This window comes from Chelmon rostratus, chromosome 1 (assembly GCF_017976325.1).
Source record: "Chelmon rostratus isolate fCheRos1 chromosome 1, fCheRos1.pri, whole genome shotgun sequence".
Taxonomy (NCBI): domain Eukaryota; kingdom Metazoa; phylum Chordata; class Actinopteri; order Chaetodontiformes; family Chaetodontidae; genus Chelmon; species Chelmon rostratus.
In genome coordinates this window covers 23,940,336-23,964,871 of record NC_055658.1, presented here as the reverse complement: position 1 = coordinate 23,964,871, position 24,536 = coordinate 23,940,336, and the positions used below count along the sequence as shown (strand labels likewise).

At 40.5% G+C, this 24,536-nt stretch overlaps 2 protein-coding genes across 3 annotated transcripts; both read right to left on the bottom strand.

Moving 5' to 3' along the window:
• Positions 1–242: 242 nt before the first annotated feature.
• On the bottom strand, positions 243–5,456 carry sec11a (SEC11 homolog A, signal peptidase complex subunit). The gene is made up of 6 exons (XM_041934835.1): positions 5,294–5,456; positions 4,614–4,723; positions 2,354–2,503; positions 1,994–2,113; positions 908–965; positions 243–787 (listed from the first exon to the last, which is right to left on the bottom strand). Exons 1-6 carry the CDS (start codon positions 5,342–5,344, stop codon positions 737–739), a joined length of 540 nt encoding a protein of 179 aa, XP_041790769.1. The 5' UTR covers positions 5,345–5,456; the 3' UTR covers positions 243–736.
• A 5,822-nt stretch (positions 5,457–11,278) lies between these two features.
• Positions 11,279–24,000, bottom strand: alpk3b (alpha-kinase 3b). 2 transcript variants are annotated; one of them, XM_041934275.1, is made up of 15 exons: positions 23,958–24,000; positions 23,268–23,381; positions 22,816–23,045; positions 20,744–20,865; positions 20,480–20,597; positions 19,042–20,293; positions 15,397–17,473; positions 14,889–15,036; positions 14,508–14,635; positions 14,373–14,408; positions 14,004–14,278; positions 13,708–13,796; positions 13,377–13,594; positions 12,486–12,534; positions 11,279–12,357 (listed from the first exon to the last, which is right to left on the bottom strand). In XM_041934275.1, the coding sequence occupies exons 3-15, from the start codon at positions 22,938–22,940 to the stop codon at positions 12,042–12,044; spliced, it is 4,953 nt and encodes a 1,650-aa protein (XP_041790209.1). In that variant the 5' UTR covers positions 22,941–23,045; positions 23,268–23,381; positions 23,958–24,000; the 3' UTR covers positions 11,279–12,041. The 2 variants fall into 2 exon arrangements, with proteins under 2 accessions (XP_041790209.1, XP_041790203.1); XM_041934269.1 differs by having other exon boundaries at positions 22,816–22,980.
• Positions 24,001–24,536: the final 536 nt, after the last annotated feature.

The following is a 24,536-nucleotide window of genomic DNA, read 5'->3' as shown; positions in this document are numbered from 1 at the left end:
ATACTACTTTTTTATGAAACAATACATTGCTCAACATGAGTAACAATGATTTAAAGGTCCATTTAATGTACGTTTCTATTTCACAGCAACAGAAAAAGTAAATTTTCCTGCAAAGAGATGTTACTTATCTCTTGCTAAAACAAATACTGACAGAAGACATTCCTACTTTTTGTGAAAGAATTTGATTCTGCATATTAATAAAACAGATGTAGACACAATAATCAGCCCCCTTGTGACATGCGCTCTATATTTCAAGGTCACTACTGCTCCATTGCATAAGAGAAGTCTGCAGGGCAGATATCCTCTGCAGTGCCTTTAATGTAGAGCAGGTGCCAAAAGAAAATGAGACAAAGAGTTGAAATAATCCGTAGTGAATGGTAACCAGATTTCATATTTAATATCATTCATATTCAGTTGTCATAAAATACTTCACATATCTTTTTCAAAGACAATGATTCAACAGGAAAGAAACAAGACTTAATTTATCTCGATGAATGCTCTTTCACATTCTGAGGATTACAAATAAAGATCGATTTCAAACTAAATCTAGCCTAGTTCCCTCACAAAAATATTTTAAAGCTTGGATTTTTCAAATGTAAACACCCTATCCACATTTCTACAAAATGTTCAAACAAATGGTACAAAAGAGCCAGTTGGGTTAACTTAGTTCTGTTTTGAAAGGCATGACTGAGGCTTCCTGGACGTAGTTTATCCTTCTGGAGTCCTGAAGTTTGGCTCACTCCCGATGGACCAACACAAAGAGACCCAGCATGAAGAGAACCGCATACTGCAGAACGGAAACACAGGAGATTTAGCAAATTAGATCATCACACTGAACATTTTGAGGCGTAAAAATTCTTGCAATTCTTGTCAACTGGGACTGGTGCGATGGGGTCGACCAACTTACTTTGAACTTGGGGTAATCGTTCATGAGAATGGTGACAATTCCAATGTATGGCACAAACCTGGAGATGATAAAAATGCGTGTCAAGAAATATCATTGATGCGTAATATATGTCCATTTGTAAAGGATAAAATTTCCCATGGTACACAACTTAATCTTAAAAATGAAAAAGCCAAAGTTTTAATACTAGAATTAAAAAAAGTATTCTTCGTCATATTGTACAATGCTCTTTCAAGCAATATGGCAAGGCAAGTACCGACAAGGCCACTACAAAATAAATAAAAAAGTTAAATAAATGGACACTGGGGATGCAGCCATGTGCTGAGAATAAAAGGGAAATGTAACTAATATATATCTTATCAGATATTGTCCAAGAACTTCATACAGCTACATTATACCCTAGTGTCTCTTTGACCTAATTTCAGCTAATTCGTGTTAGCTAAATTTGCAGTCGCTGGCAGATTTGTGTCTGTTTTAACGGACAAACACCTGATCACAGTTTAATTAAAACAAAAAAAAACGAGACAGAACTACACACCTTGCCTGTTTTATCTCCATTTTGTGACGGATCAAGCTTTATCAGGGCCATTAGCTTTGAAATAGCTAACATTAAATCAGGGTAGTTAGCTTTATCAAGCATTAGCTTTAAAATAGCTTCTTAAGGGGCGCAAAAACAGGAGGAAACAGACAAAGTGCATTTGTGTGTGTTACATTTCTTTTTAAATTTGAACCTGTAATCAAGTGTTTCTCCACTGTGTGGTTACTCTTTGCCTCGGCCATTTTTCAAATGCTTACACCAGAGACAAAGCAGACATCATTTTCCGCAGTTCATCGTGTGAACTGCCCAAGGTGCGGCGTTGGCGGGCTTACTGCCTCCACCTTAGCAGACGTTGCCACAGATGCTGTGCATCATCACATAGACCCAACTAATTAATGATGAAATTTGCTGCTCGTAATTTTCCTCCAGTTTTGAGGCACAAACATATCTTTCTGATACTTGTGACCTATACAATATCGCAGATTATCCGTCCTGCTATGTTATTAAGATTTCATTACTATTATAGATTTTTTTCCACAAGAGGTACTTACCCTCTAGCTCGTCCCACCACATCTTTTTTCTCCAGCCAGTGTTGGCCCTGCTTGTACAGTCCTCTGTCATCCACTGCATTGTTGTCCCCTTTGGTCAAGAACTTAATGTCTCCATTTTCCCTGTCGACAAAGAGATTTTAGACCACAATGTAAACCATTTTTTCCTTTTCAACACATCTGTATCTGGCTGAGGATACATGATAAGTGTGAAATATCACAGATGCCTCTCAGAGGATTTTTCAATACAGGAGACACACTATGAATGCCATTCTCAGGTTTGACACAAAGGCTTAGGACTCAGTGATACGTAAAGTACAACTTACTCATAGACAACAACATAAATAAAATGAGTATTCATACTTTTCATGGATCTTTAGTACTCTGTGTACTATTGGGATTTCTCTGCCTTCTATTCTGAAGACGACAATCTCTCCGACTCTAATGGGATCCTCTACCCGGTTGGTGAGAAACAGCAGATCTCCTCTGTGGAAAGCTGGTTCCATACTGCCACTGAAATGAAGAGCAGATACACATTATCAAAATCAGTGAAGACTTCTGAGATCATTTAAGCAGACCATTTCAAGGTGCTTTCACACCTAACTTGTTTGGTTATGTTAAAAATAACTCTGGTCAGTTTGCCCAGCTAGTACAGTTCATTTGGGTTGGTGTGAAAGCTGTCAATCAAACCCTGATATGGCCCAAAAAACCAGACTGAGACCGCTTGAAAAAAGGTGAGTCTCAGCCTGCTGTCAAGCGGTTTGTGGGGTGAAAGCAAACAAACCAACCACAGCATTTTAGCACAGCAGATAGTTGATTTCAGCAAGATTTCAAAAGCTAAACTACTAATAAATCCCTCTGCAGATTGTAACTGTTCAGGAAGCGGTCTTACAATTTATCCGTATAAGCATTGCAATCATTTGGTAGCCATGGTAACACATGTATGCGTCAGAGAGGGTATTTTGACTGATTAATAGGTCAAAAGCTGTTCAAACAGCTGTGCTTGTACCCTACTCAGTGTACTCAGTCAGTTCATGAAGTCCATTAAGAAGTGTGTGACAGCGACCCCACACTGATAAGCCCAGTATCATATGCCTCATTTTCGTCCTGTGTTTAACTGTTAGCATCATTTCATTGTGACACCAAAGGACATAAATATACACATCTGAAGCATTAAAGTGCTGCATAAACTTTATGTCAGTCGCCAGAACTTTATTTCCCCATGTGTGTCCTGATGATGCAATGATGATACAGGATGACATCGCTATTTTGTATAACTTCATGTTTACGCCTCTTGGTTTGTTCGTTAAAAAGTCAGTGTGAAAAGGAAAGCGTTTCCTTATCCACATAGAAGATTTAGACCCTGTTTACACTTGGCATCAACATGCGTCTTGGGTGATTTGATCACAAGTGCACACATGCACAGTTATTACATGTCACCAGATTTGTTCCACAAGGGCTGACAGCCAGCACAGAAAACAAAAATGTTTTAGGAGCTAATAAACATGTAATGTATCAGTTAAGATTGACATGATTGACATTGACATGACTTGCAAATGAGCAACACAAGTGTTGATGCTCAGTCACCAAAACAGCCCCCATGTCTGTATTGATGAGGTATGTTCCCGTTCTGTCCTTGTCAGGGACGCATCAGAACACAGTAGCGCTTTACACTACAAAAAGATATGTGGTCACATGCGTCCCTACCTTGGCAAGTAGTTTGAGTGATCAGACCATGCTTGGTGGTTGTTTAGAGTTGTATTTAGCAATGTCCAGTTGTGATTGGATCACCCTTGACATATGTTAATACCAGGTGTGAACAATGTCATAGGGATAGAGGGTGTGGTATGCTGTACAGATTGCAAAGCCCCTGTAGACAAATTTTAGGATTTGTGATACTGCGCTATATAAATAAAATTGACTTGATGAAGGTGGTCATTATGGTATTCTTTGTTGTTGGTAAAATCAGTGAAAAACTAGTTTGCTTACAGCCGAATGGACTAAAATGCATGACCAGGTATAACTGGAGCTAAACATATGGACTCTGGGCAGACTTTTTACCTTTCCAAATGGTGGCATTAGTGTGATCTTTTAAAGAGTCGTGTTTTTCTTTCGGAAACCAACAAAATCTAATTATCTGCTATCTACTTTAACTCAGTTTAATTGAGACTGAGGGCATGGGTGATCCTAACCCCCATGAACACTTAAACTGTAAATTTACAGTGGATAGAGACAGACGGTATAAAGTATAGAGATAAGTGGGAAAATTAAAATGAGAAAATCCACTGATGGACAGGCTTTGTGGTACAATGTAGTTTAAATGTTTGCAATTGCGCTACCAAAGGCCTCACCTCTTAGTGTCTCCATTTAATAATTTACAGCTGCGCGAGGGAAAATGTGAACCGCAAAAAAAAAAACAAATAATATCCATTGTTGAGGTATAAACCTTGTATGAAGCCACCAATGGCTTCATAAATTCATAACCCACTGTCCTTTTCTGTGCAAGACCGTATGTATACGTCCATGCAGAAATCACCACGATGAGTGGTTCTTTACAACTCGGTGAAAGCTAGCTAAGATCTCACAACACTACCTCTTCAGCAGACTCAACATCCCAACTTACCTGAGAACAACAACAATTGGACTCTCACTGCCAGTGACAACCATCAGACCCTTCCAGATCATCAGCGCAGAGGAAACAATCATACCAAAGTTCAGCACCTGGTAATAGAGCTGCAGGCAAAAAAGGGATATTGTTAAAGGATATGTGTGCTATATGAGCATAAATAAGACCATTTCAGGTATAAACTAGCTCAGGAAACAAGTACGCTAGCAGTGAACTCTTGAATTTCCCAGCATATGTTTGAGATTCTTTATTCTTTAAGCGGGTTAGCCCTATTAGCTTCCACAAAGTGGTCGCTAGTCTACTTGGGGTCCACTGAAAATAAGAACAATAAAGACACTGTCCCAAGTTAACATTAAATTCACTGGCGGATCACTGGAACGCATGTCTGCCGTTAGACTTGAGCTAACAGTGCCATGACAATAGTGTGGCAAAAGGAGGAAAACAGCTAGCTACACTGAAGTCAGGATTCATGTTTGAACACGGTTTCTATATGTATTTTACGCTACAGTAGAAATGGGACCTTTTAGAGACACGTGTGCATAAAACCGTTCACTTTATATGCTGGTAACAAGTGACAGACAGGGTGCAACGGTAAGAAGCGGTCGACGGCTAGTTACCGCTAGCTCATACAAAGAGGCGGTCGAAACAGCAGAGTAAACTACAGCTCGAGTACCTACCTGCCGCTTGTTCATGCGACGAACATCGTCAAGAAAGTCTAAAGATAACATTGCTGCAAATACTACTGGGTAGAAAAAGCACCTAAATCACATTAAAACGTTTTAAGTCACGAGCATATGGATGCACGGTCAAGCAGCGAAACTTGCATCCGAATCTTCCGGGTGCGCTCAACCGGAAGTCCCGCCCGCCAGCGAGCGCTGTGTTGAGGTGTCAGTTTAGGATACGAGAGAGCGCAGAGGGGCCCTCCAAAAGCACCACCCGGTTCACATGAAACGTGCACACACTGCCTCTGTGTTTGCTTAGCGGTGCAGCCAAATTGTCATTTAGGCAATCCATCCAAGTCAGAGTTCAATTAAAATATGCACAATACTTTGACAGTTGCTTTGATTTAAAACAGAGTAAAGAGACTAATTATTATTCAAGTAGCCAAAATGAATAATTAGATTTGTTTATGGATAGTATGTTGATGTTGTTATCTTGTTGTAATTTAGGAACATACAACATATAGGCACTCATAGGAAATAAAACAGGACCCACCTTAAAGCCATTATGTGTGAGCTGATAGTGTGCTTTTGTTTTTCCAAAACAAATTTCCAATAGAATTTGTGCAAAGCAAAGAAAAAAAACTATCTGTACTTCCAGCAAACACAGAGCAACAGTTGGAGACATTTTTCTGCTACCTGACAAATGAACATTGCGTCCAATATTTTTCTTCCTTTCCTCATCCACATTCCATTATCTAGTTTTGTCTCTACCAACCCTGACACAAAATACCTGGCTCGTCCTTAACTGCTAAACACACTTACTTTACTAGCTAGTTGATATCTTTGCCTATCATTTGGTGCTGGGCAGGTAGCGCTAGTTCATTGGAACTTTTTTGATGCAATCAGCTGCCTGCTTTTGACAGAAATGAGGTTAATGAGAGAGGTGAGAGTGAATCAATATGCAGGGAGTCTCTAAAACGCTCTGCGGTAATGAATCGGGTGATATTTCTCTGTGGGTTTTTTTAGATCGCACATTGTTGCACTGTTTTGATAAAAATATTGATGACTGCAGCTTTAAAAAAAAAAGTCATGCTTCGGCAAAACATTCACAATACAGACTAGCCTTTCCTTTAATAATTGTGAGTCGTAAGGCTTACAATCAGTGACATAGTTATTATGAGTCAGTGGGTATCACAAATCAAACAACCACTAAAAAAAACAATTACTCTGAATTAATCATTTATGACACTTTAATGGCTGCCTGTAAACTCTATTATGCAAATAAAACAGTGTGGGTTAAGGTGAGTTTGCTTTTCACTATAGGCTTATTAGTACCAGGACCATCTCTTAATCATAATGCTATAATGTAGCTCAAAGTGAGTGAGGCTTTGAGCACCACTAATTATTAACTGCTCTCTTTTATCGCGGGCCACGTCTAATTTCCTGGAGGAATTGAGTGTGACTGAGTAAGTGATAACAGAATAGTGACCACACACCTGAAATCCACTAGCCATTTTTGCTTGTTGACTTAGTCTGTGGGGATTATTAGGAACACATATGTTACACATGTTTGAGCCATCATTAAAAAGTCAGGTTTTATGTTAGCATTTCTCTGACTCATGTGTAATTGTGCCACCGCCCTCCCCCCAAGTGTTTAAAAGGGTTAGGGTTTCATTCATTTCACAATATGATTGGAGGCCATGTGTTTTACTGAATTGTGCTTTGTTTTCCCCTGATGTAATCTGTTTTATCAAGACTGTTTGGTTTTCCTGGGGACACCCATGTTTGCAGGGACACAATAATTAAAGGGCTGTCATACTAACATGTCATACTAACATAGTGTTTTGGAACTGTATAATAAATTGCAAATGTTCTGTCATTTTTAGCGGTCAAGTTTTATATTTCTCCACTGAAGAAGAACATAATGCACATTAATAACTGTTGATGTGGAACACAAGTTTATTCAACAGTTCCCATGTTTAAAAGAGTATCCTGAAAAGTATTATTCAAGATTCAAGATAACTTTATCATCATTAAGCATGACATGTCAATGAAATTTGCATTGCAACCCCCATGTTAGAAACAAGATAATAAGAAAGAAAGATTCTAAAAAAAATAAGATACTAGAATAAAATAACCAACACTGCAATAAAAATATTTGTAAATGCAATTAAAAATATACCAGAAATGAAAATATACTAAGACAATAAAATATACTAAACACTTGTGTCCCCTGATTTAGATTTGTATGATCTAATCTTTCAAACCAATCAAACATGGATTTAAGTTAACTCAAATCTTCCATAGTTTTGTGCATTATCAATTTTGAAAATATCTGATGTCATTTTGTGTTTTGACTTATTTGTGCTATCTGTGCTGCGTGCATGAATATCAGGTGCATTTATGGATGAACGGCACCTGTCAAGTTCCCACACACTGCAGAGTTGAGTTATTCATTAATTTCTATCTCTTAGGCAATTTCTAACCTCAGATTATTCTTTGGGTTCATTTCTTGTATATTCCTTAAAGCAATATTTAACTCAGCTTTGGCTGTCTCACTACTTGCATATATGCTGAAGGTAAGTGTATATCAACAAAGCAGAGTGTTGTATGCAAAGATCAGTTTCACAGTTGGTCCACGGTGGCTTTACGCTCCGTTAGATTGTTGTGATCTTTGAACATTGTGGCGACACATTTGCCATGCTTCATACAGAGGATGCTGTGGTCGCTGCATATCCTCTATCTGTTTTGCTGCAACCCTCCTCCTCGGAGCAGAGGAGGGTTGTTGTGAGGTGACATCAACTGTTCCAGAAACGATATTAAAGACTCATGTTTTTTAAAAACTACATCCCACCAACAGCACTGATTTTCCGCTATTGTGAAACCATTATTAGGTAATTCACTAAAGCTGTTTGGAGTTTGTTCACATGGCCTTTTGATGATCGTGGATAGTAGGGTGGTAGCTCAGGTGTTTTGATGTAGATATTACAGATGTCTCTTGACATCCAGTCATAAGACTGAGGTGAGCTTAATGCAAACCATAATTGTGTAGATTTTTTCCTTCACTTGGCAGCATATTGTTGTGGTTTCTTCTATCCTTACCTCCTTCTGCTGTATTGGAAAGGGAGACTGCACAAAGCTCAATTGGACCGCGCTAGCTCATGTGCAAATCTGTGCATATACAGCATTTAGACAACACTGATTTTATTCAGATGTAGCCTTTAAGTTCCCCCATGAGAGGAAATAACGTGAGATATGCATCAGAATGTCATTATTTCATAGTCAGCAAAAGCTTTCTGTGATATGGCAGATTAACTCGGCACTGACAGTCAACTTAGCGATGGCACCGAGACCACCGGCAGCCTGCGACTTTTGGTGTACCGGAGATAAAAGTTTTTTCAAATGCCAACTAGTCTGTGGCATTTAGGGACGTGTGATCCTTTTCATATCACCTGCCTAAATGGTCACAACTACCCTGGCCCGCCAATGGTAATTGAGGTCAGCCAGGGACAACGATGTGAGGTCAGAATCACAGGCAGCCTTGTGTGAAGGTGGACTTTACTGTAGATGCCACACTTGCCAGCCGCTGTTCCTATTTTTCCATTTTTTCCCCTATTTTATTTAATGAGATCTTACTGACTGTACATTCTCATTGTGAGTCTGATGTCCTCCGGCTTGCCTAATGTCTGGCTGAATGTAAAGATATTATTCTACATCTTGATATAACCTTGTACAGCTTTTGTAGACCATTTTTTCTGCTATCTGTTGCTGCTGTCATCTGTCCAAACCACCAAAATGAAATGCAAATACGATTTTCTATGTGGAGCACATTTTTACATGTTGCTACATAATGAGCCTGAATATGAGACTGAAGGCTGCAAATGGGTTTAATGTGCTAAAGACCCGGGTGCTGAGTCTGAGAACTTCACATCAACTCAACATTATGTCCTATTAAATGAAATGGCAATTACTTAGCCCTAAATGTACACACAGAATTTCTGCGGTTAGGGACTAACAATTCTCTCATTTGCTGTGCCTTATCATGGATATTAATGCTGAGATTACTGTGAGTGATCCAGTACACTTTATAGCATTCCGCCGGCACCGCTCAGTGCAGCAGGAAGAGCTGTGCCAATGCATCTTTTCTATGTAATTTCCGTGCTTCGCTCATAATTTTTTCTGTAATGACTTGCAGGAAACTCATTTGGATTTAGGTATGTCTCATTTCTGAAATCATTCCTCTCAGACAAATGACGTGATTTTTCAAAGAGACAAAGATACTGACAATGTGACCAGATCTTACTGTTAAATTTCGTGTATATTTCGTGATGGGTAAGTCACTTCTTGGAATAACATAACAAGGCATATTATACGATACTCCCCCTTTGTATATTGTGCTTATTTGCCATTGCCAGTTTGAAAACCACAAATCAGCAGCTATGTTTGGTTCATGAAACCTTAGTTGAGCACAAAAACTGTATTGGCAGATGTGATACAGACAGTGAGAAAAGTGTTCAGCAGGTTAACCATTTTCACAGATAAATCAAACATTCACCTCAATATCTCTGCATAGAGACGTCATTTGTGCAGGTAAGTAGTCCCTTTACTTGTCCTATTTTCATTAATGGTACGGTGATTGAACTAACAGTAGATGGCAGGAGTGTCTTGTCTCATGATAGGCCAAATCTTCTCCATGTTGTTACCACACATCAATTACTCTCGATCCAGTCTGATCCATCTCATCCTCTAGGATACCCAACAAACATACACCCAAGTCTTCAGAGAAAAGTAATGAATGGAGTACACCAGGTTCAGTAAATGGGCACATGGTGGAAATCACTGAATTAATGACACTCATGGGCCAGATGTCATTCAGTTTTGTTCGATTTTGCGTTAAATAAAGGATTGCTCTTATTACTACAGAAGACTGTTTCCTTTGCTCAAAACTATGAAACACATTGTAAAGTCTATGAATGCCATTCCTGATGGTGCTGTAGTACTGAAGCATTATTAACTGCTTTCAGGACAATATCAGGCATTTTGTTACAAATACTTATATACAGTAGTCTTTTTCGCTTGTGTCTTTAGTTCATACTGGGGGATCATTTACTGGGGTCCGATTGTACTGGCAGTCCTATTTCTGTCCTGCTGCCAACAAAGTACACATGCCACAGACTATAACAAACTGGTCGCGTGTAGGAAATATGGACTGTACAACAGAAGCATCAGCTACCTCCCACTAAGTCTGTCGTCTCTTCTTCCTGTTGACAGTGTCTGACCCTTTCATGCTACTGGACGACATCAGAAGTGACACAAAGTGAAATTTTTTATTGAGCGTACATTTAGCTTCCCGGCACTGTTCACACTTGTGCGTGAGCCCCCCACTTACATAAACGATGACTCACTAATGATCACAAACGATTACCCTGATGAAGTTAGCCTTTCACCCCACACGCGCTGGTTGCGAGCAACACTTCATTCTCTAATGTCTGTGAAGGAATCTGATTTGCCCCTGAGTGGTAGAGCTACTGAGCATGCAATGGCTGACAGAGGGATTCTGTATTTATTTTACACTAGCCACACTGCTTGTTCATGCTACACTGGATAACAGGATATTACTTTGATGAAGGATACGACAGCAAAGTAGATCGAAATTCTGAGGTAGCTGGAAAAATATTAGCAAAATATAGTGTTGCTTTACTAATATTGTCTAAAGGAATCAGCCCAAATATAGTAGACCTGGTGCCTGTCTGTGTGATGACAGAACGAAATGTGACGGGGTCCTCTCATATAATAGGAGTCAGCGAGATAACAGCAGGTTACTTTTCTTTCTAGAAGATAGATATGATAATGAGTGACTGCTGATGTCAGATAGAGTGAGTGGGATGGCTTTCATTACAGTGATTCAGCCCGCTCCATAATATGCTCATTTCTATCCAAAATGTTTAAAAAGCACGTGTCATTCACTTTCACAGCGTCTCCAAACGTACGAGGCGTAGTCATATCTTTTATTTTACAGGCAGTCGCATTCGAAGGTGCAGTACTGTGTCTAAAAATGCAGTGCAAGGTAGAACACCAAGTAAACATGACAGGGTACAATATAAAAGCACAGCACCGTTAGCCACTGTACAACAGTGTCACATGAACTGAAGTCTCGCAGCCTTAAAAACATGCTGTATGACCATGGAGCTTATTGTATATCCACGTTGTGGTTTCACTTCAATTGACACAATAATTCCCCTACATTCTCACAAGGGTGACTACAGAAGATACATGCTTGTGCTCTTACATCGAAAATTACACATAGGCTACATATAATGCCACTTCAGTTCAAAATGTTTTATTTTGCACATTCATTTAGTACAAATAGACTTACCTGAGACTGAGATCCACAATCTGTCACCTACAGCGGTACATGGATTGATAGAATACAAACCCAGGAAAGCTACTAATCACTACTAGCATAAACTGTGCCGAATGTAGGGTACACTAGATATTCACCACAACATGTGAGGGCATCAATCCACAATTAGTGATAATGGAGAGGAATGGTGGCTGTAAAAATTAAATAGTTAAGTCATATTATTTTTTAATCAATGTCCTGGTCACTGAGGGGTTTTTTACCTCACCCCAAAATTAGAGGCGTCATTAGCTTTCTGTCTTTCTTCCAGTTCCTCCTGTCATGTTTTGCTGATACGAGCCCAATAGTGGCTGGTTTAAACATGGCATATGATCAGGATACTGCTCCACATGTCTAATTACTTTATTCCATCTTAACAACTTTGGGAGCATCGGCAGGTTTTTGTTTAGTGGGGGTCTTTCTGCCCTCCTGCTCCGTCTTCCTGGGCAGTCTGGGGCTGCCAGCAGATTTCCGGCCGGTCTGAGGGCTGGAGGAGCCGGCAGCCATCTTGCGTTGAAGTAAGGGGCTCCTGGAGCCTTTGGGCTTTGTTGGCGTCAATAAAGAGTCCATGACCTTTAGTGACCTCAGGCTGAGCAGACCACAGAAGTAGTTACACTGGTGCTGGGAGACAAACTGCTCAAAAACTTTGGGATTCCCATCAACAGAAAGACCTTGATGCCTGCAGCAGACACACATCACACAACAAAACCAAATGTTACTGTCATGATCTGTATAAATGTAAATTACCTGTAAAATTAGCTTTTCACAGTATAATTTACAGGAACAACACAGTACAAATATACTGACCCTGTCGATTTCACTGAGATTCCAACATTGGTGATCTTAGTGTCAACACCTGCAAAATAACACCACGCAATTACTTTACTTTCTGTTGTTCAGGTAAAATATTCAAATGTGACAAACATGCAGCGTGAGCTGTCATCGCATTCACTCAAGCACTAAAAAATGTAAGAGGTAGAAAAAAAATACCATTAGAGTTTCTGTAATGCAGCAAATTTAACTTTTTTTGAAGTATCTTAAATCAAGGCAGTAAGTGCTTGTTTTCTGTCTAACATGATTGACCTCCTTCACAAGCAGTTTCTGTCAGAGCATTTCATTTGTTTCAGGCTTTTTGTCCTTACTTATAAGAGCATGAGCAGCAGGATTATAAAGCTGATTTATCAATCAGTACAAAACTGCCTTGTCGAAGTCAGAATGACTTTGTATCCAGACAAACGCACTTGGCTGCACCCTTTTAAGAGAACGATGTTTGATACCAGATATTTTTACTTGTTTAAAAAAAAGGGACATTTTACTCTTCTGTTGGCAATAATTTTGCTTATTTTGAGTAAAAGTTTTTACCATGTACTGCTTATTTTCTTGTTTTTGAGAGTTATTGCAGTGATATTGCTCTGCAGCATATGTCGCGTATGTTGTTTATGTGTGGCCTTAAAGTTGTTTATAATATATTTTCCTCTTTTAATTTCAAAATAAGGAAAGAGGAGGTACAATTAGCTCAGCACAAACAAATGTTTGCTCTCTCATATTTTACCTCCTCGTTTATGGCAAGGTGTGGAATCCATCAACTAATTTTGAGCTTCACAAGTTTATTACCTCTTCAATATGCTACCGATTTGAACCCAAACCTGGCAGGTGTGACTGTTTGTTGTGCTCTGTTGTGTTCATGTGTCAGCCCACCTTCTAGCCGACTGAGCAGCAGATTGCCATTGGTCCACTGAAAGATCCAGTGCTGCAGGGCGCAGCACTTCTGCTCCACCTCAGAGCCAGTCTTCATATCCATTCTGCCTGTATGATCCAGGGCGGAGTATGTCTGATAGACTCCTGTCAGATCAGCCTCCACGGTGGCATACGGGACAGCGTTTGCAGGTCGGTACATCAAGTAGACTGGCATCACCCTGTGTGACAGAGATTATTGTGAGGCCAATCACCCTTAGAGAGGCTAAATGGCTCATGTACTGTAAATAATACTCAGGAGAATGTTAACTTGGTGTAAACTGATCATACTCACTCAAGAGAGGGGCCAAAGTTTTCAATAACTCTTGCTTCCGTGGAGAAGATTTTGCAGTATTCACGAGCCAAGTTCTGGATTTTACACTCCTGTATGCAGAACATTGTAGAATAGCCAGCAACGATAAGCTCAACCTACACCAGTATCTTCATTCAATCTCCATTTGATTAGAGTTACAGTAATCCTACGTGGGTGGCAGGAATTATACCGTACTGATTCTCCGTCAGGTGACTGAATGACACATTTGAATTTAAGATGACACAAATAGATTAAAAAATCAAACCCTTCTCACATACCTGCTTGACAATGTCCAGGTTCCTCTCTATAAGGCAGCTTTCTCCTTTGCCTCCATAGGCGATGGGGTTGCGTGCTTTTATGATGCACGTGTTTCCAGACTCAAACACAGGCTCCAGACCATAGATGACTTTCGCTCTCCACACTTTATGTGAGCAGCCATCACCAATGTGAGATTCCTGCATCATTATACGGCCAAAGAATTTGTTGCCCCAGATGCCAGAATCAGCCACACCCTTGTTGAATATCAGCGGCGTCATTTCGATCTCTTCTCCAACTGCATGCAGAGGAATGTAAGAATGGTGATCAGAAGGACATTTGGGCTCTGACGCAGTAAACCTGTGATCTAAACACGTAAAATCTCATCTTACCTCCGAGGTCCTCACAGAGGGACATTCCAGCCAAGACTGCAACACGGTGAGAGAGAACACAGAGTGAGACTGTGGCCCATTAATGAAAGCAAAAATATGTATTTCATGCCACATGTAAGGTTAACGAGCACATACTGTCTGCACTAAGAAGACAGTCCGTTGAGTCTGTCCCATATTCATTTGTGATCGTGCATCCGTAAACACCAGAGTCTCTGCATGACGCCTGAACAATGGCCAGATTGACCTGAGTTTCATCCCCTGCACTGAGAAACACAAATAGCAAATGACCCAGAATGCTTCAGAAAATGTGCGGAGTCTTTATCTCTGGAACTTGTAGGGGTATATCTGTCAGCCCACTATTATGTTAATCCGAAGGGATTTGAAAGCAGTTTTTCTTGCAAGGAGAATTCATTTTAAAAAGCACAACATTTTATTGATGTGTTTCTACAGGTCTTTCTGAATACTTTATTTCCTGTGAAGCTGCAGATTTACTTTAGAGATACCCTGGAAACTTACTGTCTTTTAATCTGAGCAATCTCCTCTTCATTTCTGTACCATTTGATTGTAGAGTCACAAAGGACGTTGAAGAACTGGCACCACAGTTTCAAGTGTCCCGAGGCATCTGCAAAGGTTTCGCCCCTGATTTTACGTATAACTTGAGGAGCTGGAGACCCAACACAGACAACATGGTGAAGATGCACACTCTTCTATGTTCTAACTATCCTTAATGCAAACACATACTGCATGCACTATGTACAGTATACTTCCCACATTGCACAGTGTACTGGGATTGTATGAATAGTACAAAAGTGTCACATATAATATGTAAAACTCAGTTTAATTTGGTAAAGATTAAGTGAGAGTGAATTCTGAGGAGGTTGTGAATCACATCTCTCAGGTGGCTCTGGCAGCATCGCTGTCTTTTTTGATGGGGAGGGATGAAGAATTTTCAACTATTTCGATTAAAGCAGCAAGTCTTCAAGCAACTTTTGAAAGTGCTATTTCAACATGAAGACCATTTTACCTTTATATGGGTCATGCTTGTCCTTCTCTGCCGGTTTCCCCTCAGTTTTGGGCTGCTGGCTTGGTGCTTGAGTCTCAGACGTCATCTTCCTCCTGCTCAAGAGCGGAGAACGTCTTTCTGCGGGAGAGCTTTGCTCACCAGGGGGCTGCAGCAAAGCTGATTGTCGTGACGGGCTTTGGGGCATACAGAGGGTCACGGGACTCGTGGAAGGCTTGCTGCTCTGTGCAGAAACTTCCTTTTTCTGGGTTGGGCTTTCAACCGGTGATGTGGCCTCTGAGGCCTCTGAGGCTTTGGCCTTGGGTGTTAGGATTTTGCGTCGGGCCCCAGAGGCCAGCTCTTGTGCAGTAGCAGAAGGAATGGGAGATGCACAGTTTCTTGTCTTTAACAATGGACTAACCTCACCTGTTGGATTGACTGAGGAGTCAGTCCTATGCACAAGCGTAGAGCTGTCCTGCTGAATAAGCTGAAGATTATTCTCTCCTGTACCTGTGCCAAGTACACTTTTAGAGGAACACTTTTCTACACACTGCAAAGAACTGTTTTTTGTGCTGTGGTCTTCCAGGTTGTATTGATCTAAAAGTGTTTCCATAGTCCCCCTTCCAGGTTTGCTGTTACGTTTCATTTCTGGAGTTAACTTTTGTTTAAATCCCACGTCCTTGCCTTGAACTGGTTTATCTTTGACATGCTCCGAAATATTAATATTTGACTCTTGACTAGCAACCATTATAGGTGTCTCTGTAAGTGGAGTCCCGTGGTCTCGACTGACAGTTCCAGATTGGTTTGAAAGTGATCTGTTGGTCAGTTTGTCCTTAGAAGTCGAACAAAGATAATTGTGTTTGACATTTTCAGTCCCAGACAGGGAAACAACGGGGTAATCTTTCAGAGTAACCAGGGTCGATGCTCCAGTTTCCTGGCAAATGTCTGTCACACCTTCACTGTATTTTTTGGCACTGCCATGAGGTCCTGCAGTGTCTACAGTGGTGCCAGTGTCTACAACAGATTTAGGTGTGGTTACAAGAGGTTTTTGTAAGGCCTGAGCAGGTGGTGAAGTTGCACCTTGAGTCTGACTCTGTTCCTGATCAGTTTTATGTAGTTGATGATAAACCTCCATGAGTGTTTCCTTTAAGTTTCTGGGAGGAGCATTGTCAACATGCGTCTCAGTTTTCCTGTCAGGCATCGACTTCTTCGCTTCCTGTTTACATTTGCTTTCATCCTTTTTTAATTCCTTACACGTTTCTGTAAAAGTTGTAGTTGAATCTTCAACACGAACTGGTATGGTGGTCACTGAATTGGCAAGCATGGCGTCAAGAGCCTTTATTTGTGATCTCAAAAGTTCAGCTATAGATATGACTTTTGTTACAGGTTTTTGGATTTCTTGGAAGTCTTTAATTTGGGGTTCAGGCAAGTTTGTGTTTTCTGGAGTTTTTCCTAGGAGCGTGACAGCAGGCTCAGATATTTTGGACTTCAGATTGTGCAATTCTGAATTAGTTTCCTCTCCTATCTCTATTATATGCTCATTCCTCTTCATTTCTTGAGCAGATGCATCCACAACTGCTGCATCTTTGGTCTTTTCTGTTTCAGTGTGTTCAGTCATGTGCAGAGCAGCACTTTCCGTCTCCATCTCAACTATCTTCTCATCTGGGGCCACACTGTCAGACACTAATAACTTACCTACCTCCTTACCCTCTACCTTCTCACCAACTTGTATTTCTGTCCCTTCAACAGTTTTTATAGCTGTATCAACTTGGCTTTGCTGGGCGCTGGAAGAAATGTTACACCCTCGGGTGTTCTCACCACCACGAGGGCTTTGGAGGGGTGACTTCTGTAGGTCTGTAAAAAGGGCCGTATGGCTTTCATTTGATCCTCTGGAATGATCCCATGTGTCCTGTGTCATTTTGTCAATGGCTGCTCGAAGACCACTGTTCAAAGAAGGGGTCTGGATGTCATCTGTCGACGTATCTCTCTCTGATGGGGTCTTTTGTGGTGGTGGTTGTGCGTCCGTCGCACGCTGGTTGAGTGGAAGCTCAAGGTTGACAGGTGCATCATTCCTGTTCATCTTTGTCTGGGCATGTGTAACCTTGGGACATAATACAAGCAGAGGTTTCCATGCTGTGAATACTTATTCCTTTATCCCTGGCTATGCTGGACATGGATAAACACATGCAATTTTAAAAACAGCAACTGTGTAACCAGCAACAGAGAAAGAACAGAAACACCTCTGAGCAAAAAGAAATGTACAGACCAGAAAACAATACAGTTATTGATCGTGACAAGGACCTTTCCCTCATCTGTTCGATTGGCAATGTTGACATGGCTGTCAAAAGCTTGAAAACATGCCTGCCATATTAGTATTTGCAATCATGTTAGTAGATTGTATACAAATATTAGGATATTTCTATTTCTTTCTTCTTTTTTTTTAGCATGATAGCATATCAATTCACCTTTACCCAGAGTCCAAACACTTGTTTGAGAGTCTCCTTTTTGCCATGAAGCTTATGAACTGCAGGGCAGTGTGATGTATCTGCTATATATCACTATATATCATTGAGACATATGCATGGTAGGTTGCTTTGTTCCACAGCTATGTGCCATATAAGCATGTTTATTGAGCTGAATCCCTTTGTAAATCAGTTTTATATAGAAATCAGTATGTGTCATGTTACATTACAGATGAGATGAGCCATTATATAGCTCAAGGGTCATTCTCTTTTCCTATATTAAAATCATTATAAATATGTATATCAATAATAGTCATTATAAAATACAATCCTTGTATCTGATTCTGACATTGTGAGGCCCGTTCACATGTAAGGTTGCTATTTTACATTTAAGTGTAGCCAGAAAGGAATGCGAACCATTTCAAGAGGTACTTCAGCTGTGCAGTGTTTTGTCTCAGTGACGTCAGTATTCAGCCATGCAACTGGCGATTGCATAAGCAGACTGACAATACAAATAGCAAAAGAAGTGTCTTTTTCCAAAGAAAGCTAATAACTTCTTCATTCTTTATGCTATGTCTGCATATTCAGTTAGTTATATGCACTTACTTATATGACATCATCAATCTGGTCACCCCCCATTCACTTTCACTTTTAGAGGAATTAGTTGGACAATTGGGGAAATACACTGATTTGTTTTCTGGGAGAGAGTTAGATGAGAATATCAATACCACCCTCACGTCTGTTGGTTAAAGTTCAACTGAAATTAAATTGCATTTTTTTGTCTGCTGCAGAATACATATCTGCTCTAAGGCTACAGTCAGCAGCTGTTAGCTTAGCCTTGTACAGGCCTCTGTCAGATGTCAGTTTCTGTTGTTAGCCTGTATCTTATTGATTAATGCATACAATACCTGGAGTGTAAAAAGAAAAATTACCATCTGACAGAGACAGGCTAGCTGTTTTCCTGTTTCCAGTCTTCAATCATAATCAATTGTGCAAAGGCCAACTCTCAGACCTTTGAACTTCCAATATCAAATGCAGTGCATTAATATACCTGTTGTGTCTGTCAACATGTGCGTCATTTAATTCTCGTCACACAGCGGGGCATACTTGTAAAAGCCATAAATAGCTCCAGGTTGCTTGTGTTACTGATGAGGCCTGTGTTGGCAGCACAAAGCACTCATGAGCTCATGCGAAAAGGCTCACTCACCTCACTCAGCAGCGCTGGCCCAGACACACACACATTTTTTTGGCAGGAGCTTGTTTCCTTCTCAGACAGCTGATCTGCAGCCTGTTCACACGGACGCTGGGGTAAAGCAACCCCGCTTTCACACGGTGCGTTCACGGACTCTCTGTGTGCTAAAGATGCACCAGTGGGAGTATTTGACTTCTCGTCAACGTCCATGACTGTCACACGTTCTGTTTTTGAAATGTCCTCCTTTGCTATGCTGGGGGGTTGTTGGGATGGCGCAGCACTCATCTGCAGTTGTGTTGAGGTTATGTGGGGACTTTGGTTCTGCTTTTCCAAATGTTCCTCTGTACCTTTGCGTCCAGCTTCCTTCTCACGCTTTGCAGCTTGTTTACCTTCAGTTCCTGACAAAGTATGGCTTGTAGATCTAAGAGCAGCAGGGAAAACCGAGGCACTGAACTGTTTCTTCTGTGAAGGCACAGCTGCCTTAGTACATGTGTTTTCATGCTTTGACGGCCTTTCAACAAGAAATACTTCCGCTGTTTCTGATTCCTGATGTTCTGTCAGGTTTGTGGAGTTTGAATCCACAACGGCATTCTCTACTTCCATAACCTCTTCTGAATTGCCCTCAGACTGTACTGACTCTGTGCAGGCCAGAGCTCCAGAGGTAGAAGTCTCATCTTTTGCCCTTCTCTCCTCAGATGCTCGCTCTCCTGGCGTGTCTGATTTTGCAACCTTTGCACTGTTGGAAATTTTAATCTTCTTTTTGATGAAGGGAGTTTTGGGTTGATGTGCAGTAAAAATCTTTTGGGCAGAGTCATATATATATGTCCCACTCTTGTTACCGTTTTCACTGATGGCCTGTCCACTGGCGACAGGAGACACTGCTCCATTAGTGATGGGGATCAGCTTTTCTTCCACCTCTTCCACAGCAGCCTCCTGCAGCCTGGCTTCAGGTTCTACAGCTACAGCCTGGTGGCTCTCCTCATTGCCCTCATCCTCCATGGAGCTTGGCGTGCTGAGAAAGGCTTCCATCGTGGAGCGGCGTTTCCTCTGTGTGCGTTCTGGACTGATGGTTCGTAGTGGCTCCTGGTTTTCTTTCCCTTCCACTTCCCTGCGTCTGTTGTCGGCCTTTTGTTTGAGCTTGGCAAAGTAGCGCTGGTGGATCTTGAACTCATTCATTTCACCCACCTCCAGAACCCCAGAGCAGGACACAATGCCTTTGCTGTTGCTGGCTGAAGCCTGGTACATAGCTGCGTCCTCCACAGTGCAACTGCAAAGAAAAGCCAATAGAAGTTGCCTTTATTAAAATTAAAAGATTCAAATAATACACTATGGTTTTGTTGCCTCTTTGAGAGTGCCCTTTGCTGAGTAGTAATTTAAATGTCTTTATGGAGAGTTAATACAATGCTGATATTGGTATCTTGATAGAAAAAGTGCAGTCAGATGTCATACATACTTGTAAATGTGCAGGGAATGATTTTGTCCATTGCGGAATATTTCATATTTAGGCAGTCCACAGTATCTGTCTAACTGCACATCATCCTTATACCAGACAACTTGAGGAGCAGGGTGTCCTAAAAAAGAAACAAAGATGTGGCCATCAGGAAAAACAACTAGAACTAGTTTGCAATTGTGTAGCACACTAGAGAAAATTGGGTGCATCATACTTGCCTTGTGGGTATTATTATATTTCAAATGTAACCTGTGAAGCAGCGTTTACCTGTAACCACGCAGGAGAACTTCACATTGCAATTCTCGGACACGGCTTTTGACTTGAGGGTAGTTTCGAAGGAGGGCTGCGTTTCCTCCGTTAACTGTGCCATCATACTGCAGAGCGTGCTCCTGTGCGAGAAAAGAGAGCCGGTCAGTCGAGCTGTAAAGGTTTTTAAATTCAATACTGCATTATTGTTGCATGCAGATGAGCAGTTTTCAGACTCAATAGAAAAGGTATTGGCTGGAATGATTTATATGGTTGTTGGAATTAAAAATTGCAGCCTCTGATAGCTGGAGATGGTGGTGATCATTCTAACACAGGGCAGACAAAGAATCTGAAATAAAAACACCAGATGTGTTACTTGTCTTAAGACTGATGATGACAATTTCTGATTAAAACTCAAGATTTCTGTACCAACCACTGTAGAAAAAATGGACATAGTGACTGTGACGGCACACATAGTATCAGAAAAAGGATGCAAATAGTAAATAAATGTTTTGAACCAGTTTGTCACAAGATGAACAAGACAATCCAAATATCGGTTAGATCTCAATATGATGGAGGATTATTTTTTTTAAAGAACTAAAAAGACATAAGCTGTCATTGTATTATATGTTCTAGGAATTTAAAGAACTACTGAGCTTTTTGTAGTTTTATTTGTTCATCAAAAGCAAGTTTGAATGTATGCCTTCAATTACTTCAATAATACAAACTAAGACTAGACTAAGATTGATCTGTACTGAGTGTTAGGAAGCAAAATGTTCACATTCTTATTTTTACAGCCCACATAACACAGAAACAAAAGGAAAGTGTGTCTTGTGATCTTTAACTTCTACAATTCACTATGAACAGTTAGTTGGCGTGTCCTTAGAGAGGTCTAATTAGACCATATGACACTCATTATAAAAATGAAGCTATAAATATAATGGTTTAAGAATATTGAACCATTATAGCACTATAATGGAAAGGCGAAAGAAACGTCTCACAGATGCCGTATAATCTAAATCGATGTGGGCTTGCATGCATGATGTAAACGCTTTATAGTGATGCTTGTATGTATTCCGTGCAGTTGACCCACGTCCGATGCTGACATCCATTTCAGTGTTGGTTCAGTGCACGGTTAAAAGACACTGTTACACTTCACTGCATGTTACTCATGATTAAGCCGATTAAACAAGACACTAATACTAAAGACAGCCACACTTAAATAACAAAGTGTGCATACTGTATGGCGTGTAGCATGCGCTGTGTATTGCTATTTATCTTGTCAGAGTTCATTGCTGACCTATAGCAAATACAATAAAAGTGCTATAGTAATTTAGCTATGACAAAGGGAATTTTTAAGCTAAATTTCACTTTCGCAAGAAATTTTGCCCAACAGCATTTTCTGTTGCTTGTTTCAGGATATGATTTACTTTTTCCTCACAATGCTTGCCTCAGTTCCTGCTGTTGGAAACAATGCCTGCATCCATTGCTAAAAACTACCTTAACTTGTGATTTTGCAGTTAGAACACACGTGAATGACACAAGCAATTGTCTTGTTAAGGGCCAACAAAGGGTGACCCAAAATCAAATGTGTAGTTTTCCTCACTGGACTCCTGGAATCTAGTAAGGATGCATATCATTCTTATAGCAAATAACATGTGGGGTATGGTATCGTGGAAAAAGAGAGAGCAAAAAACGGCAATTTTAAATAACTTCTGTATCCTCCATAGTTACTTTGGTAATGTGGCTGTAGAGGCTGCCCTGTGCCACTGGCCACAAGACAAGGAGTGTTTATGATCATCTTAAAACACAGTTTCTTCTCTTGAACTGAGGCATAATTAGAGAGTCGGTCCTAAGTGTATTGCTTGTTGTGAAATGGGGCCCATGCTGCATTACTGAGATGCTGATCTTAATCACAAGTTTATTTAAACTTTGGTGGCCATGGCAACAAACAAAGAAATAACATGCCATACACGGACGCCCGCAGTTAGGAAAATCTTGAGGTAGTGATTATTATAGAGCACATGTTGGACTAACATGGTCCCTACAGAGGTGTGCAGGTAGCACAGCGCACTGTTAGTGTTGCACAGTACCTGTTTTCTGGCCTCACGCTGGAGAGGTAGCTGCAGCCACTGAGCCGGCTACTCCCACTGATATCATCCCCATTACTGGATCTTCCGTTGCCAAAAGAGGAGCGCGTCATCCTCCGTGAACCCATTTTCCACCAGATCGAGGAAAACTCAGGAAAAAAAAAAGTTCTCAGGGACGAAAAAAAAGTTTGTGGTGTTACTTATTTTTGTCTCTCAAGAGAGATTAGCAAGAGCTAAAAGAGAACAAGACATGAACAGTGATGACTTGACCACAGGCAGAACAGCAGGAAGTTATATTACATAAACTTACATTTTAACACTAATAAAAAAGTTATTCTGTAGTTAAGATTAAAAATACAAACATCAGGAGGAGATGCCATGTACAAACACACCTCTGTCCTATTTATGACTTACATAAACTACATTCAGCCATCGATTTCACTCAGTTAACTCACCATTCACAGGCTTCTTTCCCTCCTTTGACAGATACCCCACAGCAATGTCTGAAGGCACTGCAATTTCCAATCAAACATGAGCATGCGTAGGCTGCTGGACTATTTATAGTTGGCCTGCAAATAGGCACAAGAGCACATCACACTTTCCGAAACTTGCCTTTGGACCACTTTATATAAAACAATTTGCCAACACCGGAAAATTAAAAGCCAAGTAATAAAAAGTCTCTACAGAGACAAGAAAAATCCTTTTAAGGAACAAAAGTCCACGATTATTCCGAGTTAAACACAAGGTCATCCCAGGTTTGGTAGTTCCCTGAATAGGAGGAGAGGATTTCAAAAACAGAACGAATCTGTGACCAATAGATTACATGCGCTCAGAGAGGAGAGGGACCACTTGTGTGGTCAGTAGTCGGCGTTTAGCTCCGTGTACAAACTGTAGTTAAGAATCATATGAGCCTGTCAATCAGGAGGCTGACGCCTTCACTTTTAAGTCCATTAATATGAGCAGTGCATTCTCTCAGTCACACTTTCCAAACATACCAGTGACCTCTGTTTACCAGACGACTTGTTGACAGAGTTTTAAGCAGAACCAAACAAAAACAGCACAAATTGGTGCATTTGGTCTGGTTTTAAATAAAGATAAAAGTACATTTTTATCATATAATACAACCAAAAGATGTTGAAACCTACCAAGCTCTGTGGAATGCATTGTCCAGTGAGTGACAATTGCTTTGGATCCCCGGAGGAAAAGCAGTAGGAATAGAACAGCCTTATATAGGCAGATCCCTCTGACTGCCAAAGAGCTCTTATCTTTACACAAGCATGCACGTACACAGTCTTTCTCTCACACACACAAATCAGTGATTGCTGCTTCAGTTAGACTAGTGCTTACTTGATGAGTTGATTTTTAAAAATATATGTATAATAGGTTCCCTGACGGTGTTTTTCCTTTGAATCAAACAAACCATAATAAAGTACAGGTTGAATTAACCTGTGAGGTTGAGAACTAAAAGCTATTAAATCACCTTTAAGAATATTTATTTCCACCTTGAACTTATTTTGCCTGGTAAACAAACTGCAAACAACCAGATCTCCTTTGAACTGATAGCAACTGGCAGCAGGACTTCTCTGAATTACAGCGTACTGAGTGTGTTCTCCCTAAATCAAGTTCAAAGGTATCAATCCGAATTTTCTCTCATGTTACCGCACACGCTCCTCATATTACACATGCCTATGTGCCTTCTGATCAGCTATTTTAATTTTTTTGTT